Source organism: Hordeum vulgare, chromosome 7H, assembly GCF_904849725.1.
Source record: "Hordeum vulgare subsp. vulgare chromosome 7H, MorexV3_pseudomolecules_assembly, whole genome shotgun sequence".
In the NCBI taxonomy this organism is placed as follows: domain Eukaryota; kingdom Viridiplantae; phylum Streptophyta; class Magnoliopsida; order Poales; family Poaceae; genus Hordeum; species Hordeum vulgare.
Genome location: NC_058524.1, coordinates 11,460,375 through 11,479,953, shown reverse-complemented (window position 1 = coordinate 11,479,953; position 19,579 = coordinate 11,460,375). Strand labels below are relative to the sequence as shown.

Genomic DNA, 19,579 nt, shown 5'->3' with positions numbered 1-19,579 from the left:
CCTCAAAGGTAAAAGGCTTCAATCCCACACAGGAACAACTTCTTCAGTGATGCTCAATCACTAGGTTTGGTTTGTGGTTTCGATGTATGGGGTATTTCCTCACTGATGAATTACTCTCGAGGACTCTGAGGAATTTGGGTTGCTTTTATGACAAGTGTCGGTTCCTAACGGAGCAGCCAACCAGCTAATGGTTGTGGGGGGCGGCTATTCATAGCCTGGGAGCATCCCGACATGATTTGACACTAATGCCCTTAAATAAGATGACCGTTGGTGTGGATAAGACCAATGACTTGGCATGGCTATCGAAACGGTCGAAACCCTCAACTGTGAGAGTCCTCATGTCACTCGTATTCCTCACTTGAGGCTTTTGGTAGGATTAGGCTTGGGTTGAGCATCATGAGGAAATTCATTCCAAAGTGTAACTTCGACCCCCTTTAACAGTACGGTGTTTCTATTACTCAAGTGTGAAGAAAATAAAACAGAAAGAGTAAATTTTCATGCTTCAAAGTATTCAAAGTGATTTTCTTCAGGACACACCAAATTCATCAATTTTAGTATCTTCACGAGGAATATCAATTTCATCGCAGATTCCTCGCGATTCATTTCTTCAGCTTCAGACCAATTTCTTCAACCGAAGATATACATTTTTAGGGGTCGATATTCATCAAATCTCTCAAACTCCTCAATGATTTATAGATCCTGTGTACACTCATAAACACATTAGGTACTTAACCTATAAGTCTTCAAACCATCAAAATCACTAAGGGGCACTAGATGCACTTACAGTAGTCCATTGTCAACCAAACCCACACAGTAGAGGCCGTGTGGAGATGTACAAAGATCCACACAAAAAAGCGCAACTCCGACTCTAACAAAGGCACGTAGCGCGTTGAAGATCTAGGCACTACTCGCGCGCAGCGCGCTGAAGATCATCAAATGAATCACTTGCTGGCTGTCATCGTACGCCAGCTGGACCACGCCATTGTAGATAGAAACTATTGCTATGCATGGATATTGAATGATCTCATTCAAAAATACGTAAGTGGGTTGCTCGACTACTTCATTGGACCACAAAGACAATAGATAGATGAGATGCAACTCAGAAATGACGTGATGCGAGGTCAAATCAAAAAACTAAAGATGCTTTGATATGCACTTTTGGCAGGTGGCATGATTGGCCTATTTTCCCCGGCTCCATCGGTGGCAACATTAATTTCTTGTCGTGGGAGTCATTACACTTATGATGTTCTTAGTCTAGCAAGTAGTAGCAAAAATTATATTTGTTATTGTTTCTTATCCTTCTATAATCTATGTAAGTATGCCAAATTAATTAATAAGATCAATGTTGTTTCATGTATCATTCTTCAACTGTTATTTTAGTATAATGAAAAGTTAAGAAATCATAAATAATAGAATAAATAGCATAGTAAATAATAAATTAAACATATATATATATATATATATATATATATATATATATGTACAAAAAATAGATAAATAAAATAACATAGCAAACACTACGGTCGCCCCACAAATCCAACCACACATATACACTCGGATCGATTCCTCACACACCAGCACCATCAAATACATTCCACTAGTAGAAAACAGGGCTATCGTTCGGCCCTGGCCAGCCCATTAGTCCCGGTTCTTCAAGAACCGGGACCAATGGGGGGTATTAGACCCGGTTCGTGAGCCCAGGGGGCCGGCCGGGGCCTCGTGGGCATTGGTCCCGGTTATCTCCGCCTCCCATCATCTCCGTTGCAGTCTTGTCCGCCGTCGCCCCCTCGTTGTGGTCTTCGCCTCCACTGTCACCCCCTCATCGTGGTCTCCGCCTCCACCTCTGCCGTCAAGGACTTGTCAGCCTTGTCGTCTCCGTTGTCGCTGATTTTTATTGTAGTTGTAGTGTATAATTGGTAGTGTAAATATGGTGTAAGATTGTTGTGTAAATTTTGTAGTGTGATTAAAATTTTATTCTAGTTGTAGTGTAGTTCTAGTCTAACATTGTAGTGTATTTAAAATTTTTATTCTAGTTGTAGTGTAAACTTTGTAGTGAGATTTGTAGTGTAGAACTTTTAATGTAATTGTAGTGTAAACAACAACATATTAACATGCCATGCTCATGCATCTTGTGAAGCATTTGCCATGCTTAAATTGTTCCTTGTTTGATCTTTTTGATAGACTTGCGAGACGTAGTTATCGACGACATCGAAGAACAGATGAGTTCTTCTGATCAACAGGAAAGCTACCCGCCTTGAACATTTTTATACAATCCCACTCTCTCGCTCTTGCTCTCATTTCAATGCATTAGGACAAGACGATTCAATTGTAACTTGTGTTACAGTAGATGAACCCATTCCTTTGCATGGCCTGTCATTGTCACAGTAAATAGCTAAACCGAGCAACCTAGCATACCTGGTAGATGCTTGAGTCATGTTATGCCATTACCCTGTTATGCTTGCTATGCTTAGAGTTGAGTTGGTCTGGCCATCTGGGTGATGAGTTGGAATGAACATGTCCTACTGATGAGTGTTAAGCGTGTGAACCTGTTTTTGTAAAGGTAGTGATGAGGGGCCATGTAGGAGTACATGGTGGGTTGTCTCATGGACGCTGCACTTAGGACCTGAGATCTTGTGTTGGTGTTCCAAGACTAGCTACTAATGCACATTGGGTTCTAGTAACTTGATCCCTCTCGACCTATTAACTTCTCTGTTCTCAGTCCAGGAGTTGCAGTATTTTGAAACGTTCATAGGTTGTGGCACGACCCGTGAAGTGGATAAACGGCCCTTTCGGGACCGGCTCGGGGCCTGCTCAGATCGTTTGAGGCCATGTTGGAAACCTCAGACGGACTTCCATTATGGGTTTCAACTCGGATAGGCGGCTACCTTGGACGCGAGTCGTTGTAAGTTAACGTCCGTGGCTGACTCCCTCGTTGGGCTTCTGCTTGAAGGTTGCCGAGATGCCTATTTTATGTGCACACGACGATAAGTGGCGGGAGCATGTGTGACGAAGTACACCCCTGCAGGGTAATTATCTATTCGACTAGTCGCGTCCTCGGATATGCATAGAGACTTGAATAGTTCATAGAGAATTTTAATGGATACTCTAAAATGTGCAAGATAAGTGTGAGTGCTATGAATGGCCTTCTCGTAGGAAGACGAGAGACGATCTGTAGTGGTGTATTGTTTGGTGACTAGCTAGATGGACTGGTATGCGCTCTCTCATAGGGATACGAGAGAGGAATGCTACATTGTCGTAGTGTAGAATAGCCAAAGTCAAAGGTGCCATTTCTGCAGTAAACCCCACAATCCGTTCATTGATATATGATGCATAAGTAGTTAGTTCTGATGTAAGACTTGCTGAGTACTTTCATACTCACTGTTGCTTATTTACATTTTTGTAGAGATAACGTTGCTCTCTTTATGTTGGCATCGACGGATTAGCTTGGGAACCCAATTTTTTTTATAAAGAGTAAATATTAATAACATGGAGATATCAATTACACCCAGGCTGTGCAACAACGCAATTCCCTAATGTCATGACGGATGCACACAACCAAAAAACGAAGGAGAAGCTAAAAAAGAAAAAGTCCCGCTACAAAGTTTCAGTACTTGGAGCAGCAACACAACCACCACCAAGACAACACCTGAGATCCAAGTAATCCAAAAACGGTGCCTCCAAGAAGGAAATAGTGCACTAGCACCATCGTCGCCCGATCGTAAATCTTGGATTTTCACCTGGAGATAATCCCCGCTCTCAAAACAATGTCTTCAACAAGACCATTGCCAGGCACAACCAATTAAGGACAGACCTTGGATTTTCACCCTGAAAGGTAGGACCTTGCACTTCACCTGTGATGTCACCCCCACATACATAACACTACTACAATTCCCGAAACTTCAAGCAAATTCCTCAATGGTGTAGGCTACAATCACCATTACTAGTCTTTCAATCTCGGCTTTCATGACATTCTCCGCCCCTAATTTCACCACAAGTAAAATATCTCCTGATGGAAACAGATAGCAGAGCTTCGTGCCGCTCCCTCCTTAACAGAGAACCAATGGGCACAACTGAATTCCACCCGATCCAGCAATCTCCAGGCATAACACGCACATGGGAGTTCACCGCTGGAGCCTTCCGGGACCCGCCACTCCGACCAGATCAGAAGTACGCGCATCAGGCAGATCTTCGTCTTGGCACAAGAGGAGCCCTAGGACTGCCACCTTCATTCAATCACCCCAACGGCCCCCGCCATTATCGTAGGGTCCGCGCCATCACCTTCGACCAAACCGCACGTCCTCCCCTCTCAGCCCAACCAGGCGCTCCCTGCAGCGCGTCGACGCATGGGCGTGCGCCGCCGCCTCGCTTGGGAACCCAGATAGTGGTCTGGGTCCTTTGGTAGGGTCGTTGTAGCTTTTTAGGCTCTTGCAACCGCTTTTAGTAGATGTATGTATCCAGACATGTAACTTCCGCTTGTTGTTTGTATGCTCTGAATGTTGGGTCATGTGACCCCCCTTGTTTAAATTTGTAACATTATAATATGTTGGCTCCTCGGAGCCTTCTAAATAAATGATGTGTTGTAGAGTTATGTTGTGATGTCATGTTGTATCTACACATATCGTGTATATATTGTGTGTATGTTTGAAATGCATTTATATGTGTGGGATTCAACACCTAGTTGTGTGCCTATGGTAGCCTCCTCTACAAAGAAATGCCTCTTTGTGTTTCCACTGAGCCATGGTTGCTTGCTACTGCTCCGGACATATTGATTGACCGGCATATGTATCCTTCTTTGCTGTTGTGTGTGTCCTTACAGGAAAATTTCATGTGGTGTAGTGGAGTCCATGTAGATTGCTAGGATTCATCTACACAAGCTGATGACCAACTCCTGCATTGCTGGGTTATGTATGTCTGTTCCTGTATGGCTGTGCCACTTGGGTCTATAACTAGTCATGTCGACCCGGGTTCTCTAGCATATGATTGCTAGCGACATATTCATATACTTGAGCTAAAAGACGCAAACGGTCCCGGCAAAAGTAAGGTGGCATCCGTGGGAATTATCGTGTGTGAGGCTGCAAAGTGATATAATGTGTTACATCCTAAATTCGTATGGCTTAGGATCGGGGCCCCACACCTAGTTTGAGACATGCTACGGGCCCCTCTCCCACCGCCCGCTGACAAAACAAAGGTCGGTTAGAGTTGGACGGGTAGACATGCGGTTGCAATTGAGGGCGACATCTGCAGTTGCATGACTACTGTCAGACATGCAACTGCCACCCCTCTGACAAAAACAAATGACATTTATGGTATGGTGGGTGCACACACAATTGCAGTCGGGGGTGATGCTTGTAGTTGCGTGCCTAGTGTTAGACATGCAACTACCTTCTCCTCCTCCCGTGGCCCTCTGACAAAACAAAGCTCGATTGCAATCGTATGTGTGTACATGCAATTGCACGCAGGGCCGCCCCTTGCAATTGCATGCCTAGTAATCATACATGCAACTGCCCCTCTCCCGCTGCCCATCGACAAGATACGTAGTTGCAGTCGAGGACGACACTTGTAGTTGCATGCATGCCTAGTGAAAGGGGGATAAGTTAACTAGGATATGAAATAAACATACTTATGACCAGACAAGCAAACAATGATTTCTTAACGTGGGTATGAAAAAAAATCAATCATTGATGAATACACAAAACATAATTACTAGCAAAAGAAAATGTATAAGTAGATATATTAACAGGATGTGGTTAAAAAAATTGAAAATGCACAAATTATGTTGACTAATAAACAAATTTTGGTGCTTTTAAAAAAGAAAAATTTCGAAAACTAGTCAGAAAAAGCATACATACATACATACTACCGGAATCTCTACTTGGAAATTAACAGAAACTCTACATTGACTAATAATAAATTCTCTTGCATTTAAAACAAAGAACCATCTCTACTTGAAACTACTAGAAACCTCTTGAAACTACTAGACCACCCATCCAAAGTATAAGATTGGGGGCGTGTGAGGGGGTGTGGGGGATTGTATTTTTTTAAAAACCATTAGAAAATTTGCTTGAATAAAATCTCTACTTGATCCATATCACTCGAGGTTTGCATAAATCCCACCCAGATATACAACATAGCAAAAAAGAACACAAAAGGGACACACATGAGGATATTGGATATTCTCTTTGCTTAAAAAAGTATAGCAAAAAGAACATAAAAAAGGGCACACATGGAGATATCCTCTGCTGGAATGGGGAAATGGAAAATAAAATTCCCTACTCTCTGTTGATCCAAACTACTTTTTGACTACTACTCCCTCCGTACCTAAATATAAGTCTTTTAAGATATTTCACTAGATGTCTACATACGGAGCAAAATGAATGAATCTATACTCTAAAGTATGTCTATATACATCGGTATGTAGTCCATTAGTTGAACCTCTAGAAAGACTCATATTTAGGAACGGAGGGAGTAGAAAAAAGGAAACTACTAATCTCTACTTCGTCCAAACTACTAGAACCAAGATAACCCCCTGAGGTCTCTACTTAATCCAACCTACTTAGTGGTGCTTTGTCGAGGTAACACCAAACAAGCAGATAACTAGTTATACTCTAGACATGTGATACGCCAAGCAAGCAGATACACATGTGATACACCAAAAACAAGCAGATACACATGTGATACACCAAAAACCAGCATATAACTAGGTTGTCGACATGTGTATCACTACTTAGTGGTGCTTTATGAAGGTAACACCAAACAAGCAGCACTACATGAATGTTACAACAACATCAATCTGATGACCACATATGTCGACCGAGGCTTTGTTAAAACTCAAACATAGTTTTAGCAATCCTGTTAAGTAAATTTCAACTATCACATTCACATTTACTTACAAAGCATGTAGTGGATGTACAACTAGAAATAATATAAAAAAATAAGTAGCCATTCTTTTGCAAAAAGGAGGGCGGTAGAATTTCGAAAAATGTTCAAAAATCAAATAAAAGGAAGACCTAATAAACAAGCAAGGATGTAATAAAAACGGGCTGGTTGTGCGCGTGACACATGCCAAATCTAGACAAGGAATGATCGGATGGTTGACACATCGACTAAGACTTCACTAAATCTCAGCCGACTGAGATTTAGCAAGCCCCTTTGTTGATTGACATACATATTCCTTGCAGCTTAGTGACACAACTCTAGCTATTTGTGTTTAGCAACAGACATGCAACAGCTTAATGACACAGCTCTAGCTATTGCTAATAATCCATGAGGAAATGTTGAAGTGTTTTGGCAAAAGTGCTTGGTCCTAGCAGACTGCACTAACGGATTAACTTGTATATCACTCACTTCATCTTGTAGTGGTTGATATTGAGGAAAATATAGAACTAGGCGACCACCCACCAGTAGGAAATTATAGGAATTCTCAAAAAATAATGGCGACGATTGTAATTCTACTAGCCATTAAAAAGGTAAGCTTTGCGTCGGCAAATGGAACTACAGACCTGGCAAGCACACACTGTACGAAGTATGGGACACAACTAATAGAGCTACAAGCAAACATGGATCGTCTAGTTCAGTGACCTCCCATGAATTTATCTCTAGAGAAAAGACAGACACAGTTGACTCGCCATCAGCGTTGCTGGTAAAATCGGGTGGAGAGATCGGCCCGGGGGGGAGTGACCGAGGATGGATTGATCGATCTCGATGTAACGTCACTGCACTCGAGGGCACAAAGCGGTAACGTTATCTGTGTATGGTCAGGGCAGGCGGAATCAACGCAGAACTATGCTGTAATAATCTGTTTGTGTGGTAGTCGTTTACGGCCCGAGGCAAGCAAACATGACTAGTGGTATCAATTAGCAGCATAATTGGATAATGTGAAAATTTTGTAGAACCATAGAAGCAAATGATAATTTCAAGTAGATGGAAATAGACTAGTTACGGTATAGAAGCAAAAGATAATTCAACTGGTATGGACTAGACTAGTAACCATATAGAAGCAAAAGATAATTCAACTTGTTGAAAATAGACTAGAAACCATGCATATAGAAGCCAAAGATAATTCAAAGCTAGCTATCACATATATATCACATCATCCAGCGTGGTGGTGTTGGTGCCACTAAGACCTAAGCTAGCTATCACAACCACCAGTCCCAACTGGATCCCGAGAGAAACAATGGCAGCAACTCACCACCCTCTCCCCGTCTCCATGTACATCATTTGTCTCTGCTACCTGCTGTCGTTGACCAGTTCACCTCCGGGTCTGGCCACCGCGCTCTCCTTCAGCTTCAACTTCTCCAGCAGCAACTCCGGCGACCTCTGCGACATGGTGCTCAGGTGCGAACGTGACGCGCGCATGGGCTCCGGTGTCATCGACCTAACGAAGAACGAGCTCAAAGCCAACTTGTACAGCGCCGGCCGGGCATCGTATGGTCGCCCGGTGCCGCTGTGGGACAACACCACCGGTGAGGTGGCCAGCTTCTCCTCCAACTTCACGTTCCAGATCAGGCCCCAAAACGAGACGGAAGAGAAGTTCCCGAAGTGTGACTTGAATGGCACCGAAGGCATGGGGGACGGTATGGCTTTCTTCCTGTCGCGCTACCCGTCGAGGATCCCTCCCAACAGCTACGGCATGAACCTCGCCCTCTTCAACGACAGAACCAGCTCAAACGCCAACGGCGATGACCGCGTAGTCGCGGTGGAGTTCGACACCTACCGCAGCCACGGGGAGCAGAACGACAACCACGTCGGCATAGACGTCAACTCCATCAACTCGCAGAACTCCACAGAAGTGCTCAAGCGCCTGGGCTCCGATGACGCCGTCGTGACAGCCGAGGTCACCTATGACAACCGTACGAGTGTTCTGGTCGCCCGCCTCCAGGTCAGCGGCGACGAGCGGTGGTACACCGTGAGCACATCGGTGGACATGAAGGAGCACTTGCCCCAGCAGGTTGCCGTCGGCTTCTCTGCAGCAACTGGTGTCTGCATCGAGCTGCATCAGGTATTGTCTTGGTCGTTTAGCTCCACTCTAGAAGAGGGCACTGTGCTAGCTACCAATTCGCGGCGGCTACGGTGGCTAGTGCCCGTTCTGGTGCCTTCCGCGTCAGTAGCTTTTCTTGTGTTGCTTGTCGTCGGCATCCTAGTATATCGACGGTGCATATGGGATTCCAATGACGACGATGAAGAGGAAGAACATGAGCAAGCTGAGTTCGAGAGAGGGGTAGGCCCTAGGCGATACCGCTACCGCGAGCTCGCCGCTGCCACCAAGGGCTTCGCGGAGGAGGAGAAGCTCGGGCGAGGCGGCTTCGGCAGTGTCTATCGTGGCATGCTGGGCGACCAAGACGGCCCGGTGGCCATAAAGATGTTTTCTGCGGAATCATCTGCACAAGGGAGGAAAGAGTTTGAGGCAGAAGTGAAGATCATAAGCCGGCTGAGACACCGAAACCTTGTGCACTTGTTAGGATGGTCGGATAGCCGCAGAGGGCTCTTGCTTGTCTACCAACTCGTGCCGGAAGGCAGCCTTGACCGGCATATACACACCAGCTGTCTCACTTGGGCACAGAGGTACGCAACAAAACTAGTTTATCTTTTTTATTCCCATTCAATCACTAGCTAATAATTCTTTCGTTCACAAATATATGATGTTTTCAACATTTTAGAGTAAATTCCGATTTTTACCCTCTATTTTGACATTTTTGATACTAATTATCTCATTTAGCGAGATTTCATTCGTTTTATCTCATGTTGCCGCAATTTACCCTGTTTAATATTTTATGTTCATTCTGACAGATAGGCCCAGTTTTGTTGTCCCAATTTACCCTCTATTAATGCTTTTGGAGTTGACCGTATTCTTCTATTATTCATCAAACAGTTCATTCTCCTATCATTAGCAACAAATCATGGACATAAAATGCGAAAAATTGTGTTATGATAACTATTTTGCCTATTTGTTCCCTGGGTCATGATGCCAATTGATCTCCTGATTAATAGATCATGTTGTCAAATCATCTCTCTTTTGTAAAACAGCCTGTATTTATGCTTCACGCTACTACCAAAACAGATTAATATAGGCTACAAATTGCTTTGGGTTCACATGTTTAAAATTGATTGAATAATGTTTTTCATTTATAGATAGCACCATGACCTTACAGTACGGCTGAATAACATCACATATATAAATAGCTTCACTAATTCACAACTACACAAGCTACATAATACATCAAGCAGTAGTAGTGGCAATCACAAACTGCACATGACATTATGCATTGGACACAACACAAGTGGCCTCCATTGAGCCGGTCCCGGTCGGGTGAAGCTGCGAGGAAGAGGACCGGTTCAACAGAAAGAAAAATAGTCAGGAAAAATCATCGATGTGGCATGTCAGTAGGACCTAACAATTGAGGCATGTCGGTCTAAACGCTTACAAAAATTTAAACAGGGTAAATTATGGCTTACCTTTTACTAAATCGGGTAAAATGGATGAAATCTCGCTAAATGTCAAAATAAAGTGTAAAAATCAGAATTTAATCAATATTTTAATATGAACTACGTACAAACTGAAATGAATGAGCGAACACACTAAATCGCTTGTATATATATATAAAAGAAAAAGTTTGAACATCTTCTTACTAATGAAGGGACGGAGTAGATTCTTTTATATGATAACTAATTTGGCTGAATTATACTAACAGATACCAAATTATCCTTGGCCTGGGATCTGCACTGCGCTATCTTCACACGGAATGGGATCAGTGTGTGCTGCATGGTGACATCAAACCCAGCAATATCCTCCTCGACTCATCGCGCAACACCAAGTTGGGGGATTTCGGACTTGCGAGGCTTGTGGACCATGGAGCCGGGCCGAGGACCACGCAGGTCGTTATGGGCACCGCAGGGTACATAGACCCGGAGTTCATCCGCACACGCCGGCCAACCACTGAATCCGATATCTACAGCTTCGGCATGGTTCTACTGGAGGTTGTGTCTGGCCGGCGGCCGGACATGGACATGGACACCGAGCAACCAGCTGCAGGAGCTGACAAAGTGGTCATCCCGCTGCTCAACTGGGTTTGGGACCTGTATGAGAAGGGTGCCTTCATCGAGGCAGTGGACGCAAGGCTAAACGGAGATGAGCAGCTTGGCGACGGCCACGATGGTATGTGGCAGGTCCACCGCGCGCTGGTCGTAGGGCTCTGGTGCACGCACCCCGACCCGAGCGCGCGGCCGTCCGTCGCGCGGTTCATGAACGTCTTGCAATCGAAGGAAGTCACGATGCCGACCGTGTCACGGCCGAGGCCGTCGTCCTATATTTTCCATGGATCACATGGCTACAATGCGTCGTCGTCTTCGGCCAATATTTGCAGCGATGTCTCTTGGGCCAGCAGTGGCAGATGAACAAACTTACCTTACTGGATCCTGTTATACGTGACAGTTTACCAGATTGATCCCTTATACTGTTGTTTAGTTCTCTCTCTGTATTAAACAGTTTTTTTGGTATTCATCCTCTATATGTAAAGCATTTTATACACACTGTAGTTTTACATGGTCTCTCTTACCTTTTATTTTCACATCAGACCAATAAAAGTATAAAATAGATCGAAGGAGTTACATTTATTAAATAAGTAGACCTGAGTAACTCTTAGTTTACCTTCCGTGAAAAGAGAAGGTAAAAGGAACCATGTTAAAAATTCCTCACGCTATTTAAAACTGACAAACCAATTTCATGCAACTCGCATGATCGATGAGCTGTTCCATATCATGACGACAGCGATGACACCAATGCCAAGCACGCGGTGGAGCCATCGGGCCGACGAGCGCGTCTGCGGCGACTGGCCTCTATAGCGTGTACCCCTTGGCCCATGGAGATGGCCAATATCCAGTAGGCTGCAGTGCCCTGCATCAATGACTATGCCAATACGGGCGCGGATGCCAATACGGACGCGTAGGTGGAGCAAGAGAGGAGGGGGCAGGTGGGGAGCATCCGGAGCAGCGCGATGCTCATGACGATTGCCATGAAGATCTTGTGCAGGTTGATGATCCGCAGCGCCTGCCATCGTCTGTGCAGGGCAAATGTTTAGGAAGCGTTTGGTTAGTTTGTCCATGGAGCCTGGCCCGGTATATACAGGCTCTGGATCATTATCAACATGTCGTTTGATAGGCTGCATCATGTTTAGTTTGCATCTTTACCCTAATGCATGTAAATTACATTAGACTGAACCTGCATGTGAAAAAAGGGCCAATCCGACTGTTTCCCAGGGCCCTGGCTAATCGTGCTTTAAGTTTTGTGCGAGTCAGTTTCTGCGTGCAGTCCGGGCAACCAAACAGTTGGGTACTTTGTCCGCTAGAGTCGTTACTGCATAACTAGAAGTGTAGGTAGATCGATTATCCAGGGCTTTCTATTTCTCTGGTTAATTTCAACGGGATCTGAAATGCTAATTGAACTTGACGCGCCGCGAGGAAGTTTCGAGCACCTATTCAAAGACGGCAACGAGTAAAAGTATGCATGACAGTGAGTGGAGTAAGAACTAGCACATGTTAGTTTCGGAGTTGATTGATCCTTGCAACTTGCAAACGCGTCTACGTTTCACTAATCCTACCAAACTAGTAGTCATGCAAATATCTTCTTCTCATGGTTATGGAAGTCAAAGTTTGAGACGATTCAACGAGGTTTCTTACCGGTGACTCGGACTGATGGCGTACAGGATGTGCGTGATGGCGTAGTCGTCCGACGGGAGCTGCAGGATCGGCGTGTCGCGGGGGCATTTGAGGTGGACGCGGGGTGGACTGTTGGTGGCGTGGAAGGCTGGGGGTGTGTCGTGCGCTCCTGTCCATGTACATTTTGGCGGCGGATGGCAGCTCTGCCTAGTTTGGGTCTTTGGGATCGATGGATCCATGGCAGGATCGCAGGGTGGTGCGGCCGTGGGCGAGAGGGCGGCGCTGGTCTCTGTGCTCCGATAGGCGGCGTTGGGTGGTGACGGCGATCCTCGTGCTCGTCGGTTTGACCTAGGGCCCGTGCTTGGGTGGACCAGATCTGGCCCGAGGCATGCAATGTTGTTAGGCTGGCCATAGTGGGGGTATCATAGCTAGTGACATAGTCTTGGGACTAGCAAATATGGTAACGTGGTAAGTAATTAAAGAATAGAGAGAGCATTAGAGTAACATAGGTAGATACCGTAACATGTTAAATGCTATACTACTATGTGTCATGCCTCATGCATGTCAATAAATGAGATCACCTATGATACTATGCACTATAAATGTAGTATCATACAATAGTAACATATGCATGATACTACTATATGTTACGCTCCACTATGAGCAGCCTTACTCCGGGTAGGAGCAGTTGGGCTAGATCCGAGGTGCTTGCCGGCGGCGAGATGTCTCTCTCTCTCTATGTGGGAATGGTGGTCGGTGGCGGCATTCTCCTTCGAGCGGAGATGGACGATGTTGTAGCTGTAGTTCGGTGGCGGTGGGATCCGAGTGGTCCTCGTCTTTATTGGGCGGCGCAAAATCTGATATGTGGTTGTGGACGGCGTTCGGTGGCACGCGGGTAGGGGGCACACTTAGGTTCCCCTTGGTTGCCATCCTGTTGTGCTCCACCACTAACGACGTCGTCCGCACCTTGCTCCTCCAAACCTCTCTCCCTCCTCCCTTTTGGGTCGAGGCCTTCGGCCCATCGCGAGCCATCCACCACTTCACAGCCCACTTCTTGCTCTACGGCGTTCATCCTACATATGATCACCTTCGGACGTTTGGCTGTCTTTGTTTTCCTAATATTTCTGCAATAGCCGCCCACAAGATCTCTCCCCGCTCTGTGCACTGCGTCTTCCTCGGCTACCCACGCGGACAAAAAGGTTACCGTTGCTTCGATCTTTCCTCTCGCAGAGTTATTATTTCTCGGCACGTTACGTTTGATGAACAATGTTTTCCTTTTTCTACGTGCCCTGATTTAGTCGCCCTAGAAAATCCGCTGCCAAACCCACCGCACCTACCGATCCACCTCGATCGGCGCTCCTCGTACCTCCCACCCCACCAGATTTGGCAGCATCCACTCCCTCCACGCCAGTTGTCCCCTCTTTCCCGCCCACGCCCGCCCCTACCTCTCCCGCTCGCACGCATGCGGCGGCTAGCCCCGCACCTGCCTCGGGATTGCCCCGCTGGCCCGTGCCGGATCTATCGGGGATCCCCCCCCCCCTCATTCCACACACACCACCATCCCCCGCGCCGCCTAATCCCGCTAGCCCACGTCGCTCGCTGTCCCCCTCCCTCACGCCACCACACGAACTCCCGCCCCTGCCCGCTCGTGCCGTTCCCGTCACGCCACCTGCCAACCCACATCCCATGTGGACACGTGGTAAAACCGGCTACACCATGCCCAAACAAATCCTTGATCTCCACGTTTCCGACGCCCCTTCTCCTATTCCTTATTCGTACCGTGGTGCACTCAAGGACCCGCATTAGTGTGCCGCGATGCTTGACGAGTATAACGCGCTAATTCAGAATGATACGTGGTCTTTGGTTCCTTGTCCTGCAGGTGTGAATGTGGTGATCGGGAAGTGGATATTTCAGCATAAGCTCCATCCTGACGGTACCTTGGCGCGCTACAAAGCTCGGTGGGTGATCTGTGGCTTCACGCAGCAGCCGAGGGTCGACTACGGGGAGACATTCAGCCCCGTGGTCAAAGCGGCCACCATCCGCGTAGTCCTCAACATCGCCACGGCCAATGCTTGGCCCATTTGTCAAATGGACGTCAAGAATGCTTGCCGAGACTGTCTACTGCCAGCAACCCTCCGGCTTCCCCGATAAAGCCCATCCCTCCCACGTTTGTCGTCTCAACAAATCACTCTACGGGCTTAAACAAGCACCTCGCACGTGGTTTCTTCGGTTCACCAAGTTCCTTCACTCCCTGGGTTTTGTGTCCTCCCGGTGTGACACCTCTCTCTTCATCATGCAGCGTGGGGGTGCCCTTGCCTATCTCCTCGTTTATGTTGACGACATCATACTCACCGCCAGCACTCCCACGCTCCTCCAGTCCTCGTCGCCTCCCTCACCAGTGAGTTCTCGATGACTGACCTCGGTGACATACACCACTTTCTCGGGGTTAATGTTCACCGCACCACCACAGTCATGCTTCTCTCACAAGAGCAGTACGCACTCGAGATTCTTGATCGTGCTTGTATGCTTAATTGCAAACCCATCTCCACACCAATCGACACGAGTTGTAAGTTCTCTGGCTCCGGCAGCACACCCTACTCCGATCCCACCCACTACCGTAGTATTGTCGGTGCTCTTCAGTACCTTACGCTCACCCGCCCCAACATCTCCTATGTCGTGCAGCAATTCTGTCTGGTCATGCATGACCCGTTGGATACCCACTATCAGTTGCTTAAGTGTGTCCTTCGCTACGTCCGCGGTACCACCCACTTCGGCCTACAGCTCTACCGCTCCTCCTCTCATGATCTCATAGCCTACAGAGATGCTGACTGGACGGGGTGCCCTCACACCCGGCGATCCATCTCAGGCTTCTGTGTGTTCCTCGGCTCTGCTTTGATCTCTTGGTCGTTCAAACACCAACACACCGTCTCCCGCTTCAGCGCCGAGGCAGAGTACCATGCAGTTGCCAACTGTGTGTGGCCGAGTCATGCTGGCTCCGCCAACTTCTCGCTGAGCTTCATCGCCCTCCTTGCCACGCTACGGTCGTGTATTGCGACAATGTAAGTGTCGTGTACCTATCCTCCAACCCTGTCCAACATCAGCGCACCAAGCATGTGGAGATCGTCTTGCACTTCGTCCGAGATCGCGTGGCCCTTGGCGAGGTCACCGTACTCCACGTCCCGACAAAATCTCAGTTTGCTGATGTCTTCACCAAGGGTTTGCCGTCTTCGGTGTTTTCTGACTTTCGCTCCAGTCTGAACGTCTTACCGGAGGCCGTTCGGACTGCGGGGGGTGTTGAACTGTCACGTTATGTACACTTGCGATGTATATCTGTATGAGTGTTGTAACAACTAGTCCTAGTCTCCAGGGCGTTCCTACTCCAACGCCACCTTCATAGATAGTGCCCTGCATGTAGGGACTCCCTGCTATTTATGTAACAGAGACTGACAAGGCAATACATTCAACATTCACTAATCATCTCTCACAACCCCGCTGCGGACCCAGCACGCCCGGCACGTGCGACCCATACACGCGCCCGATGTGCCCGACCCATCGCCGCGGCTTATTCTGGCCAACACTGCATGCCACCGCCACCAGATAAATTAAAGGAGGAGGTGTCGCCCGTGATCGCCAAGGGGTGTGGCCGCATTTTCCACTACCCGGGAGGCGGAGGTTTCGACTGTGCCTCTGGCTCTTGGGCCGTGGTGTCCGTGGCCGAGCGTGCGGCGTGGCAGCAGGTGATGTCCGATCAGCGCATTGTCGGTCGCCGCTCCACGTTCGCCAAGACAGACCTGGCCTAGGAATGACTGCGCAACGACCCGGATCTCACTGCGGCCTTGAGACGGCAATGGCGGCGCGGGAGAACCCTGGCGAGGACATGTACGTGGAGGCGGAGGCCTTCCTGGCGTCCTGCGCAGCGTCCTCGTACAGCGCCGCCAGGCCCAGCTGCTCGAGCGTCTCGATGCCCCGGCCTCCCGCGGAGCCGTGCGCCGCCATCTCGCGGATCCAGCCGCCGGACAGGACTGCGTCCACCGCTATGATCACAGACTTCATCAAGCAGGAGGCACCGCTGTGGGCTAGAGCGGGCGTCATAGGCCTAGAGACAATCTTGCATGTAACCTGACCATATATAGATAGCTGAGGCCGAGGATCCTCCTCTTCTGCTCCTGTGTTCTCTTGCCTTCGCCATTCCTTGCATACGATAGCAAGAGTACCACCCCAACCCTTGGAAGACACTCTTTCTACCTATAAAGTACGTATTCGCGAAAAACAAGCACATGATCACACGAACTCAGTAGCAATAGTAAACGCATACAGTAGCAGTAGCAAGTAGCAGTAGCAGAAGTGAAGCACTGTATTGGAGGTACCACCCCACCTGTGACAGTATCCCTTTAATTGTATAACACTGGCGCGGGGATGTCAAGAAGTCTCTGCTGATTTCACCGAAGCCATGATATTTGATGGACGCGTGAGGAACTCAATGCGGAAAGTAGTGATTTTTTTTTCCTTCCTGATGCTTCGGTTTCTAAACAACCTATGTCATAACTTTTGTAAACCTTCGCAATTTTTTTTTACCATGCACTATAGGGATCATATGATGACACCATCCGAAGCTTCATGCTTTTCAGAGTTTGTTTGCATTTTTCAGGACTAAAAACCAAATAGCTTATGCACTGAGTCAAGACTTGGCACCCGATGTTTATAATTACTTTCCTTTTCTTATATAAGTCCTAATCATAGACTCAAGGACATAAATATGATTTTTCAAACCAGTTTTACAGACCTTTCCAACCACTTACAGTTCAAATATGAATTATATTTGTTAAACGTCTAGACATGCACTTAATGCCTTGAATGTAGCAAACGGCCTCCAAAAGATACCAATATTTACATGGATCATGTAATGATGTATCTTGAGTGTTGACAATTTTCAACGCCGATGGATGAAGTGTCTATCTCTTCACCTTCAAAAGTAGGCTCGTTCTCTATGGAAATCCGTTTGTTCCTCGAAGATGGTTCCATTTCTAAACAACCGAAGTCATACATTTTGGGACACATTGTCAATTTTATACCATGCACTACAGGGATTATATGATGACACCACTCCAAGTTTCATGCTTTTCAGAATTTGTTTGCATTTATTTGAATTAAAAAACAAAAAACAACCATTTTTAGGGTCAAGTCTTGGCACAATCATGTTTGGAATTCCTTTCCTTTTCTTGCATAAGTTCTAAAAAATGACTCAAGAACACAAATATGATTTTTAAACCAATTTTGCCAACCTACTCAACCAATTATGGTTCTATTTCGAATTATATCCATTAAATATCTAGAATTGAACTAGATTTCTTAAATATAGCAAACGAAATTTCAAATATGCTAAATATTTTACATGGATCATGAAATAGTATATCTTGAGTGTAGAAGAAAAAAACTAATGCCACCAAATGCAGTGTTGGTATTTTCACCTTCAAACTAGACACGTTATCCATGGAAAACTTTTTTTCCTCACAGATGGTTCAATTTATAAACAAAGAAACCAAAGAAACCAAACAACTTATGTACTATAGGGATCATATGATGACACCATGCCAAGCTTCATGCATTTAGGAGTTTGTTTGCGTTTTTCAAAACAAAGAAACGAAACAACTTATGTACAGGGTCAAGTCTTGGCACCCCATGTTTGTAATTCCTTTCTATAATTCCTTATCATGGACTCAAGAACATAAATATGATTTTTCAAACCAGTTTTGCCAACGTTTTCAGCTACCTACAGTTCAAATGTGAATTATATCTGTTAAATGTCTAGAAATGCACTTAATTTTTTAATATAGCAAACGACCTCCATTAGATATCAAATTTTTACAAGGATCATGTAATGGTGTATCTTGAGTGTAGACAATTCTCAACGCCAATGGATGAAATGTCTTTCTCGTTGCCTTAAAAACTAGATCCCTTCTCCATGAAAAACAGTTTCTTCCTGGAAGATGGTTCTATTTCTAAATAACACACGTCATAAATTTTGGGAAACAATCTCAATTTTATACCATGCACTACAGGGACCGTATGATGGCGCCACTCCAAGTTTCATGCTTTTTGGAGTTTGTTTGCAATTGTCGGAAATAAAAAACCAAAAAACTCACTATAAGGGTGAAGTCTTGGTGCCAGCGTGTTTGGAATTCTTTTCCTTTCCTTGCATAAGTCCTAAAAAAGGCTCAAGATCACAAATATGATTTTCATACCAGCTTTGCAGACCTTTTGAACCAATTATCGTTGAAATTTAAATTATACATGCTAATTATCTAGACGTGCACTTGATTCCTTAAATATAGAAAATGAAGTCCCAAAGATGCTATATCTTTTACTTGTATTATGTAATTGTGTATCTTCAGTGTAGAAAACAGTTTGATGCCAATGGATGAAATATTGGTCTTTTCGCCTTTCAACTAGATATGTTATCTATGGAAACATTTTCTTCCTCGGAGTTGGTTCGATTTCTAAACAACGTATGGCATAACTTTCGCAAAGCCTTACCAATTTTTGCACGATGCACTATAGGGATCGTTTGATGAGACCAGCCAACCATCATGGTTATTAGAGTTTGTTTGCATTTTTCAGCATTAAACATCCAAAAAACTTATGTACGGGGTCAAGTCTTGGCACACCATGTTTGTAATTCCTTTTCTTTTCTTTTATAAGTCGTAATCATAGACTCAAAAAAATAAATATCATGGTTCAAAACTGTTTTGCCGACCTTTCAACAACTTACATTTCAAATTTCAATGATATCTGCCAAATGTTTAGAATTGCACTTAATGGCTTTAGTATAGGAAAGAACTCCAAAAGATACCAAAATCTTACATGGATTATTTAATGATGTATCCTCAGTGTGGAGAATTTTCAACGCCAACAAATGAAGTGTATGTCT

General features: G+C 45.8%; 1 protein-coding gene across 1 annotated transcript; it reads left to right on the top strand.

Moving 5' to 3' along the window:
* The first annotated feature begins 8,078 nt into the window (after positions 1-8,078).
* On the top strand, positions 8,079-11,539 carry LOC123411001 (L-type lectin-domain containing receptor kinase IX.1-like). Its single transcript, XM_045103919.1, has 2 exons — positions 8,079-9,561; positions 10,689-11,539. The coding sequence occupies exons 1-2, from the start codon at positions 8,174-8,176 to the stop codon at positions 11,389-11,391; spliced, it is 2,091 nt and encodes a 696-aa protein (XP_044959854.1). The 5' UTR covers positions 8,079-8,173; the 3' UTR covers positions 11,392-11,539.
* The last annotated feature ends 8,040 nt before the right edge of the window (positions 11,540-19,579 follow it).